The sequence below is a fragment of the Anguilla rostrata genome, chromosome 7 (genome assembly GCF_018555375.3).
Source record: "Anguilla rostrata isolate EN2019 chromosome 7, ASM1855537v3, whole genome shotgun sequence".
Taxonomy (NCBI): Eukaryota; Metazoa; Chordata; class Actinopteri; order Anguilliformes; family Anguillidae; genus Anguilla; species Anguilla rostrata.
In genome coordinates this window covers 11,864,716-11,879,731 of record NC_057939.1, presented here as the reverse complement: position 1 = coordinate 11,879,731, position 15,016 = coordinate 11,864,716, and the positions used below count along the sequence as shown (strand labels likewise).

Sequence of the window (15,016 nt, the reverse complement as noted above, 5' to 3'; positions counted from 1 at the left end):
TAACTGATCTGAGGTCAGTGATGCTGGAGTGAGTTCAGGGCTGGAAGCATCTGTTGTTAACCAAATGTGCATTTAATATGAATTGTTGAAAGCTACCTTTGTTCCTGTGTTACTGTTGCTGTCGAGCAATTTCAAGTGGAAGGCTCTATTGTGTTCACCAGACATTATTTAATTGAATTTAATGTGACGACAAAAGAACTAGGGCGGCAAATATTCACCACGGATTACCTCTATTTCGTTTTTTTTTTCAAGTAGGAGCAAAAATGAACTTTTAATAAACTCGATTAATTCAGCCGAAAGGACCGTCAACTCACTCGCTCACTCTTTGTCTCCCCCTTTGGCAGCCATTTTGGTCTGCACTGCACTGGCTTCTCATACTGTTAGCTGACACTCGAGGGCTTGATTTGTGGTTGCCGGTAAGAAGTATGATTCCGCTTGCTAGTGTGCGCCGTGTCGGACGTGCGCGTGTAGTCAGAGCGTGGGGGTGGGGGGGGCAGGGGGGGCAGGGGGGGTAGCATTCAGATGTGGTATTTTGGTGCTGAACCGCAGGCCTGATCCAGGAGGGGCTGCCGCCGCTGTTGCCTGCTGATGATTGACGGGGCCCATGTGACTCCGCCTTCCTCACTCCAAATTCTTTAGCCATGCCAGACTGCATAAACATGTCTGCCGCTGCATAGCACCACCCTGAGTGGCGTGGAATGGAAGAAGAGCAATATTTAGCCGTGAAGCTATTTCTTTTCTGTGGAAAGTGCTGCGCCCGAATTCCAGTTTTAGTTTTGTAAAATAAAAAATACCATTATGCAAATATATTTTATGCCCACCAGGTGTAAGGCGGGGTCTTCATTATTTGGAATGGCCCTCATGACAGGAGCACTTACCGAACCCTCTGAATGGATTGGCTTCATTGTGCTTTGCCTGCAACACAGGAACTGAAAAATCCCTGAATTTCAAAATGGGGGGGTGGGGGGAGGGGGAGGAGGGAAACGGTTTCCCATGATGATGTCATTCATTCAGCCACCATACAGCACCCCATTTATTATTCATGTTTGCATGAATATTGCAGAAGCGCCGATGGGCCCCGCGGCCGGTGGGATTGGTGTGCTCCGCTTGAGCAAAGTGGCTGTTTTCTCACCATTCGCCTCCGCTCCTTTCACAGCCCACCCCCCCGGGTCCCGCCTGCGAATTTTCCACCATGCGCGTTTAAAAAATATTATATATTTATTAAAGCCCTTATTTTTCTAGTTCTGTTTGCATCTGTTTGTTAAGACCTGAAGGGGGTGGGTGTTTGAGGTCTGTTTTCTGGTGGAGGTGCTTTGTAATAACCGGGGCTCTTGGGCACGCTCTTGGCCGCGGTGGCTGGGGGGGTTCCGGCGGGAATGAGAGGGTACGGAAGGTGATTGGAGAGCGGGCGGGGCGGCGGCGGCGCTGTGAAGCGCGTGCGGACAGGACGAGGCGGGTGGAGCGTGCGTCTCCGCGCGGGGCCCGCATTAGCGCCGCTGATGTGCGCCGTGCGCTCGCCCGCACGTCCTCCGCTCGCCCGCACGTCCTCCGCGCCCGCCGGTCCCGGAGCGGGGAGCCCAGCGGTGAGTCATCCGCCGGCGAGTCACGCAGCCCGGCCCTCAGACGTACAGTAAGAGGGCAACTGGGAAGGAGTCCTGATGAGCGCCTGGTTACCTCTTCTTTTTTTTTTTTTTTAAATTAAAAATCGAAAATCGTTTTTTCGCCTGAACTGGACTTTTTTTTTTTTTTTTGCTTTCTGGCAGGGCGTGTCATTTCCCTCGCTCCTGTTGAAATTTCGTGATCTCGTACCTGCGTCTCCAGGTTTTTTTTTTCTTCTCCCCACCCCCCCCCCCACCCCTTCTCTCCGGGATCCCTGGGGCTGTTTCCTTTTAAGAGGGGCGTCCTGAAATTGACCGTGATCAACGATTCGTCAAGCGCAGGCCACTGCATTCGGGCCCCTCTATTCCGCTCCGTGATGGCGAAATTGCACTAAATTACAGACCGGCGCGCACGGGCCTAATACAATAGAAACACCATACAGGCAGGGTAATGTGATTTACCTCACTCTCATCTTTTAAAGCCTGCTGGTTATGCAGGCCAGACCAGAGAGAGGAGAGGAGAGGAGAGATGGGGCAGAGGGGGAGAAGGGAGATGGGAGGCGAGAATGAGGAGAGATGGGGAGAAGAGAGAAGGGGAGAGAGGAGAGAGAGGGAGAGGTTGGGACCATAACGGCACTGCCTCCTTGATTAGAGAGATGGAAAATGGGAACGGGCTGTCTGAGAGCCATATATTCCCTGCTGCAGTCTGTTCATACTGGCCAGCAGTGTGGCTTTGTTCTTTGGGAACTAGGCTTGTACCCACCAGGTCAAAGGTTCCTGGGAGGTTGTGACCGTGACCAAGGTGCCTAGCCTGGCCTGCTCTAAAATATATCCAGCTGTAGACGTAGAAAAAAAGCTGTTTATGCACAGGTTCCTTAGGGTATGCAAATAATGGCGAGCAAATAATGTAGTGCTATGTTAACAGGGCAGGCCAGTGTTATCTTTGAAATTGGGGCTGGTTGAGAGCAGGAGTTTGCTTGAATTCTAATGCGTTCATTTTGGGGTGCTTTGAGGCTGCTTACCTTGGTGTCACTGGGACTTCCTCGAAGAAATGCAGAGGTACTGGACACATCTTCTGTCTTCAGGACTGGCCGTGAATACTGATGATGTTTAATGTCACAGGGGGCTTTCTGTGGCAGCCCTTAGCTCCTCCCACATCTTTGCCCCTTAACCCTTTGAAGAGCAGGTTTGTTTTTTTTTGGAATGTTTTTCAAAGTTCTAAGTCAGTGTTCTAGAACTCCATGCTTTCAGTTACCAGCTGTAGCTGTTACATCAGCGTTAGAATGTTCAGTTCAGAACATTCTAATCACAGATGTGCGATCTTACGCTGTGGAGACGGTTGAAAGCTGAGGGCTTGGAGAGGGCCCGGGGGGGGGGGCCGTGCTGTTGGGCAGTACCCGCCAGCCCGTAACTGCCCGCTCACGTCCGTTTGGCGGGTTTTAAAGGGGTTGGCGGCGGCGGCGGCGGCTGCGGCAGCAGCGCTAACGAGCGGCGCGCGGGGATATGAAACGTGATGAAGTGCAGATGGCCGCGTGTGGCGTGAGCTGTGGACAGGAAGCCGCTCCTCTAGCTGCCAGCGCGGTGCCGCATTTCACCGCGCAGGGCTCCAGTGCGGTCATATGTCGAGGACTCGCGTTCCCTGGAAGAGAACTCCGCGCTGCGCCCTTTCGTGCCTGTTAGCCTCCCGTTTCAGATGAAGGTTGCTTGATCGCTTTCCTGAGTTGATGGGTTTGACCTGGGTTTGCTCAAATTAGAATTAACTTTCCTGTGCTTCCACTGCAGATTGGAAAATTGCACCTCTTCGGTTTTACGGGTAAAATGTCAGTCGTGGCACTTTCAGACCATTTTTTAAAAGCCAGTGTTTTCTTTTCGTATCCTATTTTGTGAGAGGTAATGAAAGAAAAGTAGAGTGTATGGAAGAGGAATGAGAGGAGAAGACGAGGACACTGGGTAGAGAGGAGGAGAAAGGGAGAGGGGAGTGTGGATGAAAGGAGAGCAGGCGAGAAATAAGAAAATAAAAAGTGGAGTTGACATCTCCGAATGGTTTTTTTTTTATTTTTTTAAGCGAAAAGCTTCTAATATCGACCATGGCTATACAGGCCAGCGGCTCTCCTGGCCTGCTCCACTTTAATGCCTAACTTTTGTTTCACTGAGATAATCAACTTCCCCCCCTCAGGATTTTCCCATGGGGAGTTCTCTAATCTCTCTGTCCCATGTTTGCGGTGCACCTGCGGAGTGAGGGAGACAGCTTTTAGCCCACCTGCTGCCTCCGCCCCAGCCCCAGCCGACAGGGGGGAGGCTGCCCGCCCCTCGTTGGAACCCTGAATTAACACGGCAGCGTTTTAAGCCCAGCGGGTTGTTCGGCGTAGACGTTCGCCCGTTTCCTCACGACAGACGCGCAGGATTTTCGGCGTGCGGCTTTTCACTCGAGACCCGTCTTCGTTCCGAACCTTCCTTCCCTCCCCTCGGCCTGCGGGTGGCGTGCGCACGCCTCCTCCTCCTCCTCCTCCCCGGGGCCGTGACCGTCACGGTGTCATTCCCGTGGCAGTAATGCATGGCGTTTGATTTGTAATTGGTTTTAATTCGATTGCCGGCCGTAATTGAATCACGGCGTAGGTACGGCGGCGTGGCGGTAATTCAATCTGCCCGTCGTTCTCTATTCCGCGGGATGGCGGTAACGGGGGCCAGCGCTGATGCCGGCGTACGCTGCTGATGTCCTCGGTCTGAGACCGTGCGGCCTTGTGGGAGAATCGTTTGAGGGTAGCTAAGAACCGGTGTTGTAGCAGCCCTATGTGTAGACCCTGTGTGAACACCAGCCTGTGCTGGTAATGGAATTGTGCTGGTATGAGCATCGGTCTGTTGGAATCTTGCCTGTATTAGCTTCAGCCTGTGGTGGTAATGGAATCTTACCTGAATTAGCTTCAGCCTGTGGCGGTAATGGAATCTTACCTGAATTACCTTCAGCCTGTGGTGGTAATGGAATCTTACCTGAATTACCTTCAGCCTGTGGTGGTAATGGACTCTTACCCGTATTAGCTTCAGCCTGTGGTGGTAATGGACTCTTACCCGTATTAGCTTCAGCCTGTGGTGGTAATGGAATCTTACCTGTATTCGCTTCAGCCTGTGGTGGTAATGGAATCTTACCTGTATTTGCTTCAACCTGTGGTGGTAATGGAATCTTACTGTATTCACTTCAGCCTTGGTGTAATGGAACTTGCTGTATCGCTTCAGCCTGTGGTAGTAATGGACTTGCCTGTATGCTTCAGCCTGTAGGTTAATGGAATCTACCTGAATTCCTCAGCCTTGGTGGTATGTGATCTTCGCATATGACCTCAGCTGTGGTGGTAATGGAATCTTACCTGAATTACCTTCAGCCTGTGGTGGTAATGGAATCTTACCTGAATTACCTTCAGCCTGTGGTGGTAATGGACTCTTACCCGTATTAGCTTCAGCCTGTGGTGGTAATGGAATCTTACCTGTATTCGCTTCAGCCTGTGGTGGTAATGGAATCTTGCCTGTATTCGCTTCAGCCTGTGGTGGTAATGGAATCTTGCCTGTATTAGCTTCAGCCTGTGGTGGTAATGGAATCTTACCTGTATTGGCTTCAGCCTGTGGTGGTACTGGAACTGTGCCAGTTACACACACTGTGTAAGTCTCAGCCTGTGGTAGTAATGGAGCAGGGCCTGTGTAAGACTCAGCCTCTAACGGTAATGGAACCCTCAGAAGCAGGGCCCGGGGCATCGTAGATCTGCGGCCATACTGGAGCGGCATCATATCGGTGTTTATTTGAGATGGCAGCGATGGACCAGCCTGTGGGGTTGGCAGCCGGTGCTGAGGCCCCCTCCATTCCGTCCCTGTGCCAGCCCTGGACTGGCACGCCGCCCAGCCTCAGTTGTAGTCATGTTTCTATCCTTGGGCCTTTTGGCAGCAGTGGCCATGGAGCAGGACACATCAGCATCCCCCACCCACTTCCCTGCACAGCCCGACCCTTTCTGAGCACCTGCTTGGGCCAAGCGATAATATTACCCACATCCCAGTGCTTCACAGTACACAGGGGCTGAGCTCGTGCCGTTTTAATTATTTCACATTCCTGGATGTTTTAATTATTTCACATTCCTGGATGTTAGGGCTCCTAAAGTCAAATTTTCAAATTTTCAACCCCATTTTTATTTCTTCCCCAAAGTAATTTTAGCTCTTTCTGTGGAAAGGCAATCACATTCACTTACAGTACACTGTCAGGTAGAAATAATACATATCAAGTCATTATCAACGGTATTTTATGCAGATTACTTATTCCTTCATGAATATTGATGGGAAGGAAGAAGGTTAGAAAGAACAATGTAATGCATATATACCTGGATTATTCTGGAATCTCATGGTCAGATTGGAATAATTCAGTATGTGTTCTCACACAGAATCAGATTTGCTTGATGCGTGGCTCTGAAAGTATGTGGTCAGTGTGAGAAGTCTTCACTGTAAGGTGTTAGTTATAGAAAGGCAGTCTTTGGCCTGAGCAACACTTTATGAAGTATTATGGTGTATGTGTTTCTCCCCATCACTCTAAGCTCCAGTTTGCAGACTAGCTACGGTCCTGTTGTGTATGGAATGGCCATTTTCAGTAACTCATTTGCGCTCCTGTTCGACTTGCTGTGTGTCCTTGTAGAATGAGCACAAACCCAAAAATGGCAGAAATGGTGTGTAGCTCAGCCAGCCCACTGGTTAGCCAGGGTTAGCTTCTGTTTTATGGTATTAGCGCTAACGCGGTGAAGAGCTTTTAGCGTTTCCTTCAAGAGTGCTTTCTACCTGCGCTGAGAGCTCGCCGTGGTGCTGTAGCTCCTCGTTCTTTTGATCTGGCAGGCGTTGGTGTATTTTATTTCAGGCCCGCGTTAAGCCTGCCTCCCCCCCCCCCCACACCCCCCCCGCCACGGTGACACAGAGGCCTGCCCAACTCCCACTCACAGCTCTGTTAACTTCACCCTGTCCCCTCCAGGAAGAGAAGACTGATGGAAAGCGGGGGGGGATATTTTCATTGTGAGAGGAAAGCAGGGACGGCTTGTGAATATTTAACGGTCTCTCTATGAATAAAACATTCATACGGCTGTGTTTCCGCGGGGCCGTGAGGGGAGGGCTGCCCCGCTCGCGTGAGGGATGGGGGAGATTAAAAGAAAGTATATTAAAGTAAATAAAAGAAGCCGAATCGAGCAGCGACGTGTCGCTGAGATATGACTGCAGTCACTGCCACTGCCGGCGCGTTCCCCTGCTGAACGGGACAGCGGGTGACATTAGAGACGCCCTGATAGGCCGTCCCCTGTCCCACCCCCTCGCCCCCCCCCCCCGCGAGTCTAGACGGCCTCAGCGGATGCCGTTCATTGTTATTCCGCGCGGGTACGAGGGCTGTGACTGCGCAGGTTTTCTCAGAAACGCACGACCTTCCACCGTCTGATGGGCTGTGATGATATTGATATATTGAGAGGGCTGGGGCGGCGGGGGGTGGGGGGGGCGGCGCGGGTCATTACTCGGTCTTTTATTGGGCGTTGCATGCACTTGATAATTAAAAACACCCCCCCCCCTCCGCCCCCAACCCCTCCGCTTCGTGCCGGCAAGGTCAGACGCTTGGAATGCCGCGGCCACTTTGCGGTGTCGAGGACCGGGTCGACCTCTTCAAGAGCCGCCTCTCGCTGCCGACAGCTATGATGCGGGCCCCTCCGCTGCCAGCTGGAGAGGCGGGGTGAGGCTTAAATAAAGCAGGCCTTCCTGGCTCTGCGTTTTTACAAATGTCAGCCGCCGAGATAGGAGCGGCGGTGCTGCACAGCTCCGCAGCGCTACGGCGGCATAGCAACCGTCGGCAGAGGGGCCCTAACCGGAGAGTCCCTGGCAGGGGGGGGCGTCATTGCTACCCCCCCCCCCTAGAGTACACACTCCTGATCCCGAGGCCCCAAGGAGATCCTCGCGCTCTAATTCACGAGTCCGCCAAGACGCCGCCAGGACGACGGGACAGTGCAATCAATCTGCGCCGCGTGGGCCGGTCGGCCCGCCGCAGCGGGGAGAGGTCAGGCCAAAGCGGGGGGGGAGAAAACGCTGGTGGATCCGACACAGAGCATTTCCCTGTTTTAGGCTATTTATTATAAAGGGACAGATATGTAGTGCCTAGGTGTCTATTTTATGTACATATATATTATATACACGTCTAAGGTATATACACAACGTATATTGTTACTGTTACAAAAAGCCATGCAATATGTACAGCATATTTTGTGCCATCCTATGAAACCTATCGTTTTTGTTTTCACAATAAATAGTAATAAATTATCCCACTCTGATAACTCTGTACATTTGATACACTCATATTTACACAAACTGCTTTGGACAAGTGGTTCCCTTAATCACGTGTCTTCTGTGTACCTGAAGTGAATTATTTGTCCTTTATCTTCATTGTTATTTATTTTTCTAAAATATTTAGTTTTTTTTTTGAGAAAGTAGTCTGTCTCTTTACTCCACGTCTCCTGAGGAGAGACATTTCTGTCGCAGTTCGCTCTCCTCGAAAGTCACCTTTTTGTTCCTTTTGGGGTCGATCCAGGAGTTGTGGATGACCGTGTTGTTGGGCAGGGGGTCGGCCTCCACGATGGACACCACCCTCTTCTTCATTTTGCTCTTCAGAACCTTCTGGAACTTCTGCCTGGTGAAGGCGTAGAGCAGCGGGTGGAAGATGGTGGTGCCGTAGGCCATGACCAGGAAGCCCAGCCGCAGCTTGACCATGAGGTCGCTGGGGCCCACGCTCAGGATGACCGTGTTGAGCACGGTGATGGGCGTCCAGCAGAGCAGGAAGGTGGAGATGATGAGCAGCGACATGCGGAAGACCCTCTTCTGCCTCTCGCGCCGCTCGCGGTGCCGCTTGACCGCCCGCCGCAGGGCGATGATGACCGAGACGGACGTGCGCATGCCCAGCATGGGGTTCCTCCCCCCGCCGCTGCTCTGCGAGGCGTCGGTGGCCTCCTGCTGCGTCGTCATGGAGATGGTCTTTTTCTTGCGGGCCTTCTTCTTCTGGCTGGCGTGGAAGCGGGTGCCGATGCGGATGTTGAGCGCCTGCAGGATCTTGGAGTAGGTGATGAGCATGACCACGGCGGTGAAGAAGAAGATGGGGATCTGGGCCAGCAGGTGGTAGTAGAGGCCCAGCTCCGTGTAGTACTGGTTGGTGTGGGCCACCACGGCCGCCGCCGTCCCGTTCTGGTCCGAGCGCTCCTGGCTGAAGAAGCCCACCTCCATGAAGGGCACCAGGAAGCTGAAGAAGGAGAGCACCCAGATGGCGCCCAGGAGCACCACGGCCCGCCCCATGGTCAGCACCCGGTTGGCGGGCTTGACGGAGATGTCGTAGCGGTCCAGCGTGATGGCCAGCACGTTGGCGGCCGTGGCCACGCTGGCGAAGGAGACGCAGGCCTCGTGGAAGCAGCAGACCAGCACGGTGTTGCCCTCCAGCGAGAGCAGGATGATGACGATAGTGAGCGGGATGCAGCAGACGCACACGATGACGTCCAGCACGTGCAGGTTCATGGTGACCACGTTGCTGACGGAGTTGATGAGGTTGGACTTCATGCAGTAGAGCACCAGCACGGTCAGGTTGCTGCTCAGGCCCAGGACGATCTCCAGCATCAGGAAGCCGGTCAGGGTCACCTGGAAGCTGACGGGGTACGGCGCCGCCGCCTCCATGGCCTGGCTGATGGACTCGGTGTTGTCACGGACGGTGACGTTGCTCATGGTGACTTCTTCTGCAGGCCCGGGGGGGATATGCATTATCCTGCGGGGGGGAAAAGACGGGTGGAGGGGAGGTCAGGTTGGCAAGTCGCAGGCGTACCTGTCCTCCTCACGTTTGCGAATCTCAGGCGGTCCAGGCTATAACTGGAACGCTTGGTTTGTTTTTACGGGGGCGGAATTAATAGAACCCTTTCTCTGCGGGGAATTTTCAAGTGTGCGGAAGAAGATGTTCTAGTTTTAAAAGTGGACTGCTTAGGTTTTTTTTTTTTTTTTTGCTTTTGAATTTCTAAAACTCAGCAACTTTGGAAATTCTCCGTAGGCTGAGCTTTCAGTCCGTGCGACGTACGGGCTGCGGAGAGGAGGAGCATAAAGGCACCCTTTGTATCGCTCGTGGGATCACCTTTTTTTGCATTCTGACCGCAGGGCAGGTGGAAATCTTTCAACAACATTAAGCTGCCATGAAAGACTGAGTACCATCAAGGAAAATGTTAGTTGTGCCTATATGGTGCTGTTCTGCCTTTACATGAGTGTGTCTGTTGCAGCCAAACTGCCTTTGATCATTTTCAGTGTAGAAAAGCTGAGGGTTTGTTTCGGTTTTTGGAAAACTTTTTGCGGCCAAATGAAACGGGATGGGGATGGCGTGTTTGAAATATTTATCAAAAGCAAGAAAATGTTATTCTATTTTTAGCACACTTGTGTTATGATGCACACTGGTTATTTCTATAAATAAAATCACAATTTGAGGGATTATATTGGGTAAACTGTGTAACACAATGCTTCAGACTGCTCTTTGCAGAGTTCATATGGAACTTTCTCAGGTGTGGGAGGTCTCTTGTGATATGTGGGCTTTGTGGTGGGAAGGCAGTGGAGGTCTAATCCAGGGGAGAGAAGGAGAGGAAGAGGCTGGGAAGATGGGAGGTGATGGTTAAGGTGTACTGTAGATGAAGGGGTGCTGTGGGTAGCTATTGGGTGTAGATGAGGAGATTCTGGGTAGATAATGGGTGTAGATGAGGAGATTCTGGGTAGATAATGGGTGTAGATGAGGAGATTTTGGGTAGATAATGGGTGTAGATGAGGAGATTCTGGGTAGCTAATGGGTGTAGATGAGGAGATTCTGGGTAGCTAATGGGTGTAGATGAGGAGATTCTGGGTAGATAATGGGTGTAGATGAGGAGATCTGGGTAGATAATGGGTGTAGATGAGGAGATTCTGGGTAGCTAATGGGTGTAGATGAAGGGGTGCTGTGGGTAGCTAATGGGTGTAGATGAGGAGATGCTGGGTAGCTAATGGATGTAGGCGAGATGGTGCTGGGTAAAGCGTAGAAGGAGAGGCTGAGCAGATGGCAGGTGCTTGGTTTGGTGTACAGAGGAGTAGATGGAGCAGGAAGGTGTGGACATAATGTGTAGAGTAGGAGGTGTAGCAGATGGGAGAAACTTGATGAAGCTGGAGGAGGTGCAGCACATTGAATATAGGCTACTAGATGAAGTCTGAGGCAGTGCAGTGGAGTAGAGATACTCTATTAAGGCTGGTCTATGTAGCAGTTTGGTGGTACTAGATGAAGTCTGAGGAGGTGCAGTGGAGTAGAGATACTCTATTAAGGCTGGGTCTATGTAGCAGTTTGGTGGTACTAGAGAGTTGAGAGGTGCATGAGTAGAGACCTAAGGTGGCATGCAGTTGGTGGATAGAGAGTCTAGGGGTGCAGTGGAATACACATATTTTATTAAGCCTGAAGAGGTGCAGCAGATGAAAGGGTCTGCATTAAAGCTGCAGAGGAAGAGGTTGCCAAGTGAAGGTCACACAGGAGAAGGAGGTGCACTGGGACCGTAACTAACCCGCCCACCCCTGCCTCCCAATCCCCGCGCCCGGCCGCGCGACTTACCCTTCCCCCGAGCGCCGCCTGTGCCTCAGGAGCCTGTCAGTGGGGCCGAGCCGCGGCTGCCTGGTCCGGAGAGACCGTCATCGGATCCCAGCATTCTCCCAGTGCCCCCTCTCTCTCTCTCTCTCTCTCTCTCTCTCTGCTCTCCGCTCTGCAAGCACGCCCTCTCGTGTTCCGCCCACAGCCGACCTCCCTTCCGAACGCCTCCCCTCCGCCTCGGGGACAGCTATCTGGCCCCCGCGCCGCGCCGCGCTCCGCTAGTCGAGAGGCGGCGTCTGGAACGCTGCCACGTAGGGCGGAGAGCGCGAACTCCGACGTCCCCCCCCCTCTCTCTCTCTTTTGTTTTGGCTGCTGAGAGCTGCTGGAGGGACAGGCGAATCAGGAGCAGACTGTCCGGGCCATCTCCCACTTACCAGCGCTCCGTACTCCCGGCCGACCGGGCCACCGAAGGTCTGTAGAACTGGCAGGTGCAGAGCACTCTGGGAAAACGCGCATTGTAGTATCCACGTGTCTTTATTTTCTTTTTTGTCCTTTACACCACCCCTCTCTTTTTGTCTTTTTTTTTTTTTTTTTTTACATCTCCGCTGTCTCGGGTCCGTCGGGGGAAAAGAAAACGGGTTGTGCCCTCGTACGCTGCCGCGCGGTCCGAGTCGCGGGTTTTCCGCGAGCGCTTAAATGGAAACGATTTGCGTTTGTGAGGGCGCGGGTTCGGCAAGCGAGCGAGCGAGCGAGCGAGTGAGAGAGAGAACGGGAGCGTCCGCGCTCCGGTCCTCCGAGGGTCCCTCGCTAATGGAAGACCCCTCTCGCTCTCGCTGTGTCACCTTGCCCCGTCTCAGAAGGGTCCGTCACCCGCTGCGGGGGTACAAATCCGCCTTCAACTGTAAATCAGACCCAATCCGCCGCTCTGGCTCCACGGCAGAGCAGAGCCAGAGACCTGCAGCCGGGCAGAGACGTGGGGAGAGCCGGTCTGCGCGTGTGCCTGCGCAAAGGTCTCAGTGGAAGGTCATCCCGATGAGGTGGAGATAAAAGCGGGTCCGTTAGCCCTGCAGCCTGCAGGGGGCGCTGTGAATCACACTCCGGTCGCAGGGGGAGCAGGCGAGCCAGGCCGCAGACCGCGACGTCCTGCAGAGCACGGGGGGGGGGGGGGCAGAGACAAGGGGGGGGGGTGTTAGTTAAAGCCAACCTGTCTGGAGGGGAGCTGACGGCTGCCCCGGACGCTGTACACCCCCGTCGCTTTGGGACCCGGGAAAGCGCGGTCGCGGCCCCAGAAGGCGAACGCTGTGCAGAATTACCTGTCATGCGAGGAGAGGGGCGCGCGGCGAGGACTAATGAGCGAGGCTGAGAGGCGAGGACGGCGCGCGCTCCGACATCCTGCCCGTTTCTCTGAAACCAGGCTGCTGCCGCTTCCTGTAATGAGCGGGGCGCGCTCCCTCCCTCCCGCCTCGCGCGTGGCTCAGGAGAAATTAGGCCCGAGCCCAGACACTGGGAAACGCTAGCAAACGTGAACTTCCCAGACCAACCAGGAGGTGAGTGCCCTGGACTAGGACAGGGGGGTTTTGGGTGGGTGGGGTTAAAGGGGTAAAGGTGAGGTCAAAGGGCAGGAACCCAGTCCCCCCCCGGCTGGAGCGCCCGTTTGGCGAACAGCCTGCTTTCCTGATGCCGCTTTGCGCGGCCAGCGGAGCTCCAGGCTTCTGAACTTCCCGGATAAACTCACCACCGAGCGGGCGGTAGGCTATCACCAGGCAACACGTTGGCACGGAGACTGTTCTCCAACCCCTGCCCTCCCTCCCCCGCCGCCTCGCTGGAGCTCAGTGCAGGGTGGTTATCGTACTCCAGCAGTAAGGACCGCGCGCTGCCTCTGTCTACGCACAACATCGGACCGCTTCTCTTTCTGACCGGTCGCTGCAGCTCGTCTGTTTATTCCTAACTCAAGGAAAACTTTCATCCCTTTGGGGTCGCAGCCTTCTCTTATGAGTTTCGACGTGGTCTGGATTAACGGCTGACGAAGAAACCGTGTCTCAGACAGTGGTCTGTTGACACTGATCTGGCGTGACTAATGCGTGGCGATAAGCGAAAGTGTCGAGTCCAGCCGAGAGCAGCTACAGTAACACCGCACTGACAAATCTCTGAGAAGCATTCTCTGAAACATCGAGGCACGTTCTGCCCGGCTCTCTCCTGACAGAAACAGGAGCGGACGGCAGCTGCAAATAAATGAGCACCGAGCGGCACAGTTAGCACACCTACGAAAATCGGCTACTTGTAGCCGAGCGCAAGCAGAAGCGGGTTTGGCGGACACATCGACCGGCGCGGGCGAACGCGGCACACCTGTGTGCAGCGCGCTTAATTAGCGCTACCGCCGCTCGCCGAGCGTTTGCTGTTCTCGCGGCTCGCTGAGCAGCGCGCCGTGATGTTTGGCTTTCGCGGCGCGTAGCGCTCTCCAAACAGCTCGTCAGAGCGAGCGCGAGCTCCTGGTTCCCTGCTGCCTGCGCGGGGCGGTGGGGGGGGGGGGGGGGAGGGCTGTTACCTTTCAGGCGAGATGTTTCGGGGGCTCCAAGTTGTCCAGTGCAGCCCGGTCTCTGGCCTCTCAGCATCCAGCTTTACCTGGGCATCCCCCCTGGCTGTAGCAGCCTCCAGGAACGTGGGGGGGACGGGGTGGGGGTGGGGGGGGCCGGGGTCTCTCGCGCTCCTTGGCTGAGCCGAATATCCTCTCAGTGCGTATGACAGCCGCTTCTCCAGCAGTCCCTCGCTCCCCAGCTATCCGAAAACGCAGCGTCCGGCAGAAAGCGCCACGGAAGAAACTGACAGTCCTGCTCTAGCGCTCCTCCTCTCTCACACTCTCCCTCTCGCTTCTGCGTCCCCCTCTCTGTCTCTCTCTCTCTGTCACACGCTCTCTCTCTCCCCCTCTCGCTCACTGGCTCTCTCTCTCTCTCTCTCTCTCTCTCTCTCTCTCTACACACTCTCTCTCTCCCCACTCTCGCTCACTGGCTCTCTCTCTCTCTCTCCTGCTCTCTCTCACTCACTGGCTCTCTCTCTCTCTCTCTTGCTCTCTCTCTCACTGGCTCTCTCTCTCTCTTGCTCTCTCTCACTCACTGGCTCTCCCTCTCTCTTGCTCTCTCTCTCTCTCTCTCTCTCTCTCACTGCAGAGGTTTGCAGTGCTCTCTCCTGCCCTGATTGGTCCCCTGTAATGGGCTTAACCCTTTCCTCCCCGCAGCGCCTGCTCCTTTGTTCAGCCCCCCCGGGCTGGTCCCAGCCGTGATCTCTCCACAGAGGGATCTGACACGCTTGGCGGGGTTTTAACGCCGTGGCAACGCAGGGTCCCGCCAGCCGCCCCCCCACCCCCCCCGCTCCCGGACGCAGCATGAGGACACGGGCGCAATTACAGAGCAGCAGGAAGTGCCGCACGCGCGCGCACACACACAAAAAAAGAGAAAAGCAGCGGTACTACTATTGGACGTGTGCGTGAAATATTAATGGCAATGAGCGGGGCGAAAATAGAAATGTTTCCCTGTGGTGGTGGGAGGAGAAAAAAAAAGGGGGGGATTGACTGAGGGAGGGGGGTGGGACTGAGTGAGATGTTTTTTTCATGCAGGAAACAGAAAGAGAGGGGGAGAGAGAGAGAGAGAGAGAGAGAGAGGGAGGGAGGGAGAGAGCGTCTGATTGATAGTTTTAATTACGTTTCCCTGTCGGATTACAGGGGCAGCGGGCGTCGGCCATTCCTTCTTATTTGCCTCATTTGGCAGTGTAATCAGGGCCCCGGGGCCGGCGCGGGTCTGGCCAGCGCGCTCCGCAGCGG

At 54.3% G+C, this 15,016-nt stretch overlaps 2 protein-coding genes across 2 annotated transcripts in view; one reads left to right on the top strand and one right to left on the bottom strand.

The window, feature by feature from the left end:
• Positions 1-15,016, top strand: part of cog5 (component of oligomeric golgi complex 5) — a 128,470-nt gene that overhangs the window by 8,190 nt on the left and 105,264 nt on the right. The gene's annotated exons all lie outside the window — the stretch shown is intronic.
• On the bottom strand, positions 7,300-12,340 carry gpr22a (G protein-coupled receptor 22a). The gene is made up of 2 exons (XM_064342812.1): positions 11,227-12,340; positions 7,300-9,390 (listed from the first exon to the last, which is right to left on the bottom strand). The coding sequence occupies exon 2, from the start codon at positions 9,384-9,386 to the stop codon at positions 8,088-8,090; it is 1,299 nt and encodes a 432-aa protein (XP_064198882.1). The 5' UTR covers positions 9,387-9,390; positions 11,227-12,340; the 3' UTR covers positions 7,300-8,087.

Bases quoted from the DNA above. Each gene is read 5' to 3' on its own strand.
- gpr22a (XM_064342812.1), bottom strand. From the start codon at position 9,386: ATGCATATCCCCCCCGGGCCTGCAGAAGAAGTCACCATGAGCAACGTC.